At 46.1% G+C, this 8534-nt stretch overlaps 1 protein-coding gene across 1 annotated transcript in view; it reads left to right on the top strand.

The window, feature by feature from the left end:
- Osbp2 (oxysterol binding protein 2) overlaps positions 1 to 8534 on the top strand; it is a 136180-nt gene that overhangs the window by 15807 nt on the left and 111839 nt on the right. The window contains exon 2 of the mRNA XM_013014259.1: positions 5391 to 5599. Within this exon, the coding sequence (XP_012869713.1) occupies positions 5391 to 5599 (209 nt within the window). The remainder of the gene's footprint in view (positions 1 to 5390; positions 5600 to 8534) is intronic.

Genomic DNA, 8534 nt, shown 5'->3' with positions numbered 1-8534 from the left:
GCTAGCCTTGAGCTGAAGAGCTGAGGGACAGCGTCCAGGCCCAGAGTTCAGGCCCCACAACCGGAACCAAAAAGAAAAAGAAAAAAAATGAACTAAGACTTTCTTTCTCTCAAGTTTTCCAAATTGTGTGATGGTTGAAGCAAAAATTAAACCCCTTATATGGGTGTACATGTAGATTTCTGCTAGACATTAAGTTTATCTGTTATTAATGGTGGTTAAAGAAATAACTACGGACTGGGCGCTGGTGGCTACTCAGGAGGCTGAGAGCTGAGGATAGCGGTTTGAAGCCAGCCTGGGCAGAAAAGTTTGTGACTTTTATCTCCAATAAACTACTCAGAAAAGGCCAGAAATGGTGCTGCTGTAGCGGTAGAGCACTAGTGTTGAGCACAGAGAGGCTCAAGGACAGTGCCCAGGCCCTGAGTTCAAGCCCCAGGATTGGCAAAAAAGAGAAAAAAAAGAAAACCACCATGGCCTGGTTCAGGGCTGAATTCTGCTTAGTGAGTTCAGGGTGTCACTTTAAGCTTATCAGTCTCAACAATTCAAAACTACAATGAAGCTAGGTGCTGCTCATGCCTGTAATCCTAGCTACTCAGAAGGCTGAGATCTGAGGATCATGGTTCAAAGCCAGCCCAGGTAGGAAAGTCCATGAGACTCTTTATCTCCAATAAACCACAAGAAAACCAGAAGTAGTGCTGGGGCTCAAGCAGTAGAATGCTCACCTTGCAGGGACAGTGCCCAAGCCCAAGTTCAAGCCCCATGACCAAAAAAAAAAAAAAAAAAAGCAAGCAAACAAAAACAAACCAACAAACTTACAATGGGCTGAGTGTGATGTCACATGCTTGTAATCCCAGATGCTCAGGTGGCAGAAATAGGAGAATTAGGGTTCCAGATCATCCCAGCACCTCCACGCCCCCCCCCCCGCCCGCCCCGCAAAGACTATGTCAACAAACCACCCCACCCAAATATAGTAATAAATGCTGTGGTTTTAGGTACTCAAGAGATAGAGCCTGGAGAATTTTAGTTTTGAGGAAAGCCTGGGCAAAAGTGTGAGACAAAACTAAACAGAAGTGGAGTAGAACACAAGCTTGAAGACTCCAGTATAAAGAAAAAAAATCCCAAAACTGAATGAAAAAATTGTATTGACATGGAAAGAAAGGTACCATGGTTTCTTGTGTCATGTTTATCCATTTCCTATGGGTCAAGAGCTTTTCATTTCTGTTGGAGATCGCTGATCATCTTCGGCAGCCTCTGCAGGGCCTGGTCTTGTGATGCACCTCCTCCCCCGTGGCTGACTCTCAATGATGCTCTGATGTTCTGAGGGCCCTGATGGGTTTTCTGTGACTGATGCTGGAGGCTGGGATGTTGGGAACTCCCTGGTGCTAGAGCTAGATCACCTCCCAGGGCCTGTCTGAATCTCATGCATGAATTCATAAAGGAGCATGTGGTCTCAGAGGGTTAGGTTTGAGTTGTGCAGGGACAAGGTAAGGCTGGCACTGTGTCTCATGGAATGTTAGGGGGTTCTGTTTTGTTTTGGACAATACTGAGGTCTTCCTCCTTTTCCTCCTCCTCCTCCTTCTTTGCTGATTTGGAGATGGAGTCTTCTGGACTTTTCTGCCCAGGCTGGCCTCCAACCATAGTCGTCTAGATCTCAGCCTCCTGAGCAGCTAGGATTGTAGCCATAAGCCACTAGTACCCAGTGAAGGAATTTAGGTTCAGAACTTGTGACTGGTAGATAATGATCAAGTAAATCAAAGTGCCATTTCTGGACAGTTAGTCCTGTGTTCTTTGTAGAAAGAACCCTGTCCTAGGGGGCCAAGAGGCCTAGTTCTACTCTGGCTTTGATATTCATTAGTTCTATGAACTGGGATGTGTGACTGATCTTTCTGGGTTCCCCTTTTTGGTTGTAAATTGGAGTGAAATCTCTCTTACATGTGCCTTTCATATGGAGCATTCTTTTTACTTTCTTTTCTAGTTATTATAAAGGTGATATACTGAGGGGTTACAGTTATATAAGTCAGGTAATGAGAACATTTCTTTTTGAACAATGTCACCCCTTCCCTCACTGGTCTCCCAGTTTTCCCCTACCATCCCTACCCAGAAATTGTATAGTTTGTTTTCAACAGTGTCCATTGAGAACCATTGCTGCATTTGTTCACCCTTTGTCCCTCCAGTTCTCCTTTGCTTAGAGTCCCAAAGACATATAAATGAATAAATGACAAAAAGAAAAAAACTTGATTTCCTGGATTCATTTCGATACATATTATTTTGTATGATCAGATGCACATAGGCATTGGGCCTTTCTGTTCCTCTCCTAAGATTATCTTCCTTTGATCTTACTGTGTGTGAATGCTGTGGAATTTATTATGTTCCCAGTATTTATTCCACATATGAGAGAAAACATGAAGTTTGTCTCTCTGAGCTTGGGCTTCCCGCACTTAACATGGTGTGTTCTAGGTCCATCCAGTTCATCTGGAACATTCTTGATAAATATTTACGAAACAAACCAACGTCTGCTTTTCTCCCTCGGCCGCACCCATTCAAATGCTGGGCTATTTTTATAAGTTCCTGTCATTTTGTTAGGGTCAAACATTCACATCAATGTGAATCTCAGGAACAGGAGAATGGCCTGTTCATTTAAATTTTCGCTTTCTAAATGGCATCAGAACTGTCCTTGTCGTGGCAGACTTTATTTAGCATTTCTCCAGAGAAATCTTCAGTGGCAAAGAAGGAGGCCAGATGCCACGTGAAATGGTGTCAGGCCTCCCCATGACTGTGGAAACGAGCACACAGAGGCCGCTTCTGTGGGATGGGCACTGCCTGGCACTTGTGATGTTGGGCACTTTCCAAATAGCATCGCCTGACCAACTGTCAGGGCTTCTGAGTGTACGGATGAAGCCCAGGGCGAGCTGTGCAGCCTAGTAAGCTGAGTAGTTGGGTGAACAGCAGAGAGATCCATTGAGGGAGGGTGGGTGCGTGCATCTGAACTAGTGACCTGGTACCCACAGGAACTCCACTTGCATTCCATTTATCTATAGAAACTTCTGGAATTCTTCACCTTTTCTGAGCCTAGAAGGCCCTCTGTTTTTACAGGTTTTAAGGATGAGTCTAAATCCTTAATCCTGCACAGGGTCCCTGCCTGTTTTCTCCTTTACTCCCGCCCTCTCTCCCTTCTTTCCTTCCTGACTTTTTGCCAGTACTAGGACTTGAACTCAGGACCTTGTGACCTTGACCTTGTTCTCTCACCTTTTTTTTGTTTCTGCTGCTTACGGCTGGTGCTCGACCACTTGAGCCACTTCCAGCTTCTCACTGGCTAATTGGAGATGAGTCTTGGACTTTACTGCCCCCCGCTGGCTTTGAACCACAATAACCAGATCTGGGCATCCTGAGTAGCTGGGATTACAGGTGTGAGCCACCAGTGCCTGGCTTTTACTTTTCGCTCATCTATTCCCTTGCTCTCAGAGCTTGGATCCTAGAACTTTTGTTCTAGTCTCCTCTAGAACACAGCTCATGACCCTCTTTTTAATGTCAATTATGGCCTGTCACTATACTATTTAGCACTTGAACAAATTGCCAGCCTCAAATACGCCTAAAATCTAAGGCCTGGAGCGTCTGCCTGGCAGGCAGTTCTAGCTATGCAATGCCAGTTACACGAGAGAGCATGTGCGTGATGCCAGCACTTAGAAGCTGGCCATTTTCTCTAAGGAATGTAACCAGGCAGAAAGGAGCCCAAACAGGCAAACCACTGTTCAAAGAAAGATAAATGTCTCATTGGGAGTGAATTCATTTGGCTTCAAAACTGGTAGAGTAGGCTGGGTGCTGGTGGCTTACGCCCAGCGCAAAATCTGAGGATCAGGGTTCAAAATCGGCCTGGCTGGGGTGGGGGGGAGGGAGGATGGGATAGGAAGGGGAAACAAAGGAGGAGGCTACAATGCTTGATAAGAAATGTACTCACTATCTTGCCCATGTAATTGTAACCCCTCTGTACAGTATTTTCACAATAAAAAAAATAAAAATTAAAAAAAATCGGCCTGGGTAGAAGAAAAGTCCATGAGATTCTTATTTCCCATTAACCACAAAAAGAAAAAAAAAATGGAGCCATGGTTCTAGTGATAGAGCACTAGCCTTGAGGAAAAAAAAGCTCAGAGACAGTGCCCAGACCCAGAGTTCAAGCCTCTCCTATCCCAAACAACAACAACAAAAACAATAATAATAAACTGGTAGAGGAAGCAAGAGAAATGAGAGGTAATGAAGAGGCAGGGAATATCAATAAGAACCTAAAGGCAGCAGAAAATTGCCATGGATCCTCCTGCCCTGCTCTTTCCTTTCCAGCACCGTCTGTGGAGAGACTTGGTGCTGGGCTGGGGTTCTGGCATTTTCTGCAGCTCAGGGACTAAGTAGAACCAGTCATGGTGGTTGGTTCTGACTTTTCAGACACTGCTCACAGGTAGAAATGGTACACAGTTGGATCTCCATCACTTCCTGTTGTGCTGACACCATTAGTTTGCTAATCTTTTACTTCCCAAAGAGGTTGGGGTTGATTCCTTGTGAGCTAACACTGTCCTAGTCCAGCCAGTACCTTCAGTTCATTCATTGTGGAGCCCAAGAAGGGTGGCATCCTTGCTTTGTGGATCTTTCTACCTCCTTCTTTTCCTCCCTCCTTCCCTCCATTCTTCCCTCTCTCCTTTATCCTCTACCAGTACTAGGATTTGAATTGAGGGCTTCCCATTTGCTTGACTTGCTTGTTGGGCTGGTACTCTACTACTTGAGCCACACCTCCAGCTCAGTATTTGGCCACTTATTTTAGAGATGGACTCTTATGGACTTTCCTGTTTAGACTACCTTTGGACCATAATCCTCTGGATCTCAACCTCCTGAGTAGCTAGGATTATAGTTATGAGCCCCTGATGTCCAGCCTCTGTGGATCTCTTGATGTCATAGGAAAAAGTCAGGGATGAGGGTGTCCCCAGGTTGCTCTGAGCAGGAGGTGCTTCTGAATCTACCCCCTGGGGCTCAGGGCTTCCAATCTCTGTTTTAGTGGCAGAATCTCACCCTGCTCCGATTCCATGGTTCTGAGACTTAGTGCAGAGTCTGGTACAGAGCCTGAGGCCTTCTGGAACCCTGGAAATCATGTCTTCTCCATGTCTACAAGGGCTCAAACCATACCAGGGAGGCCCCGCGTATGGCTTTTACTTCTCCCCATGGTGCGCAGACTAGACCTCAGAGTCCTACTAAACCATGACAGCTGGAATAGAGCAATTCCGACAGGCCTTGCCTTCCAACAATGGCTCCAGGGCCTCTCCCAGCCCCGAGGTCCTGAGATCCTGTGAAATTGTCTTAGTTGGTGGCATTGGAGTCTGGGAGTCTCACCTACTTTCTCTTGACTATGGCAGGAACCAGGGTGAAATGGCCCACACCTGTCGTGGCACCATCAACCTGGCCACCACACAGATCGACACGGAAGACTCCTGTGGAATCTTGCTGGTCAGTGGCGCAAGGAACTATCACCTGAAGGCCAGCTCCGAGGTGGACCGGCAGCAGTGGATCACCACCCTGGAGCTGGCCAAGGCCAAGGCAGTCCACATGATGAAGGCACATTCAGGTAGTGGGCGCTCCGCACGGTGGGTGTACATGACCAGGGTCGTGGGTCTAGAGGGGGTGGGAACAGGAAGCTTGGGAGGGGGGCAATGGGGACCATGCCCACTCAGCCCAGAGGGTCCTTAGCAGTCAAACATCAGCCTGCCATGGCAATCGTGGCTGGCCCTAGCCCTGGGGACGGGATGTTGGCAGTGGCAGGGGCTGTGGGAGCCTTCCTTTGGATGAGGAGTCTGGTCACTGGACTTGGGTACTGCAGGGTCTTATGGCTTACAAGCAGTGGTCTAGGCTAGGAGTTCTGGGTTGGGGCAGGGACCAACTTTGCCCAGATTGCTGTAGGGACTGGTTAGCCAGAGCTGTTGCCTTTGCGATGTGGGAAGTGTAGTGCAGATGTTCTGAGCACAGGGTGCTATTTTAACAAAGGTGTCCCTTATTTTCCTTAGTGTTGGTTTCATGTGGAGACAGGGTCTTGCTATGTAGCCCAGACTGCTCTGGAATTAGAGAGCTCAAACTGGCCTCCAACTTGTGATCCTTCTGCCTCTGTTTCACAAGTGTTGAGATTATAGGCATGCACCACTATGCCCAGCAGCATATTTATTTTTTAACCTATAAATTCTTTTTTTTGGGTCCGGTCATGGAGCCTGAACTCTGGGCCTGTGTGCTGTCCCTCAGCTCTTCAGCTCAAGGCTAGTAGTGCTCTACCACTTGAGCCAAATTTGCCACCTCCGGCTTTTTTTTTCTTTTTGCTTATGTGGTGCTGAGGAATCGAACCCAGGGCCTCATGCATGCAAGGCAAGCGCTCTACCGCTGAGACACCTTCCCAGCCCCTAACCTATAAATTCTTATATGGTTTATAAAACAATGGCTCCAAAAGTCTATGAATAGGGGCTGGGAAGGTGGCTCAGCAGTAGAGTGCATGCCTTGCAAGCATGAGGCCCTGGGTTTGATTCCTCAGCACCACATAAACAGAAAAAGCTGGAAGTGGCGCTGTGGCTACAGTGGTAGAACGCTAGCCTTGAGCTGAAGAGCTGAGGGACAGTGCCCAGACCCAGAGTTCAGGCCCCATGACCGGCAAAAAAAAAAAAAAAAGTCTATGAATAAAGACTAACTTTGAGTCCAGTTTCTAGTGACCCACCTCACTTTCTCACCAAGAGGCAAATAAAGGTACCAATAATATGTTTTATAAATGTGCCCAAATAGGTACTAATTTAATTTCATATTCTTTTGCTAGTACCAGGACTTGAACTCAAGGCCTCATTCTCACTCAGTTTGCTTGCTCACAGCAAGTACCACTTGAACCATGCCTCCAGCTTCTATCTTGCTGTCTTTATGTAGCAATGAATCTTAATCTTTTTCTTATCAGGACATAAAAGATTTCTTACAACAATATAGTTTTTCACTGACTGATGGTTGTGCTCAAATTTATTTAGCCTATAGCCTGGTCTGTTGATGAGTATTTGGGTTATTTTCTTTCTTTTTTAAAACTTTGTGTTTCTATTTGTTATGACACTGTGCCACAGATAACTTTGCAAGCATTTTATTTAAAAAAATTTTCATTTGTGTGTGCATGTGTGTGTGTGTGTGTGTGTGTGTGTGTGTACGTGCATGTACATGTGTACTGGTCCCGAGGCTTGAACTCTAGTTGTGGGTGCTGTCCCTGAGCTCCTTTTGCTCAAGGCCAGTGCTCTACCACTTTGAGCTACAGCGCCACTTTCATTTTTCTGATGGTTAATAGGAGATAAGAGTTTTGTGGACTTTCCTGCCCAGGTAGCTTTGAACCAGAATCCTCAAATCTTGGCCTTCTGAGTAGATAGGATTACAAGCGTGAGCCCACCAGCACCCCGCTTAATTTTAAACATGGAAATGTGACTGGGTATTCCAGGAACCGGGTTGCTGGGTCCTTGTAATTCTGTCTTAAAAAATAATTCTAACTGTAACCTCTCTGCACAGCATCTTTACAAGAAAATAAAATTAAAAAATAATTCTCAACACATGTGGAACATTCTTCAAGATAGACCATATGTCAGGCCACCAAACATGTCTCAACAAACTTAAAGGACTGAAATCCTATGAAATATCTTCTCTGTTCTCAGTGGAATAAAACTAAAATGGGTAGCAGAGCAGAGTGCTGATAGCTCGTATCTGTAATCCTAGCTACAGGAGGCTGAGAGTTGGAGGATCAAAGTTCTAAGCCAGCCTGGGCTGGGAATGTGGCTTAGTGGTAGAGTGCTTGCCTAGCATACATGAAACCCTGGGTTTGATTCCTCAGCACCACATGCACAGCAAAAGCCACACATAGTGCTGTGGCTCAAGTGGTAGCATGCTAGGCTTAAGCAAAAGAAGCTCAGGGACAATACCCAGGCCTTGAGTTCAAGCTCCAGGACTGGGGGGAAAAAATCCCATTGCTGGATGCCAGTGGCTCAATGCCTGTAATCCTAGCTACTCGGGAAGCTGAGATCTGAGGATCAAGGTTCAAAGCCAGCCTGGGGAAGGAAAGCCCGTGAGACTCTTATCCCCAGTTAACCACCAGAAAATGGGAAGTGGTAGAGTGCTTGCCTTGAGCTGAAGAGCTCAGGGACAGCGCCCAGGCCCTGAGTTCAAGCCCCATGACTAGAAAAAAAAAATTCCAGGGAGTAACAAGTTTGACAAGAAATGTACTCACTACTTTACTTACTGTAACCCCTCTGTATATCACCTTGACAATAAAAGTTTTTTTTTTTTTAAAAAAAAAAACAGTTCCTACTGGCTACCTACTGGCTCATGCCTATAATCCTAGTTACTCAGGAGTTTAAGGTCTGAGGATAAAGGTTTGAAGCCAGCCTGGGCAAGTTTGTGAGACTCTTATCTCCAATTAATCACCAAAAAGCTGGAAGTAGAGCTCAAGTGGTTGAATGTGAGCCTTGAGTACAAAAACTTAGGAATAGGGCTGGGAAGGTGGCTCA

The sequence above is a fragment of the Dipodomys ordii genome, unplaced genomic scaffold, assembly GCF_000151885.1.
Source record: "Dipodomys ordii isolate 6190 unplaced genomic scaffold, Dord_2.0 Scaffold23, whole genome shotgun sequence".
NCBI lineage: Eukaryota > Metazoa > Chordata > Mammalia > Rodentia > Heteromyidae > Dipodomys > Dipodomys ordii.
This window is presented reverse-complemented; position numbering and strand designations above follow the sequence as displayed.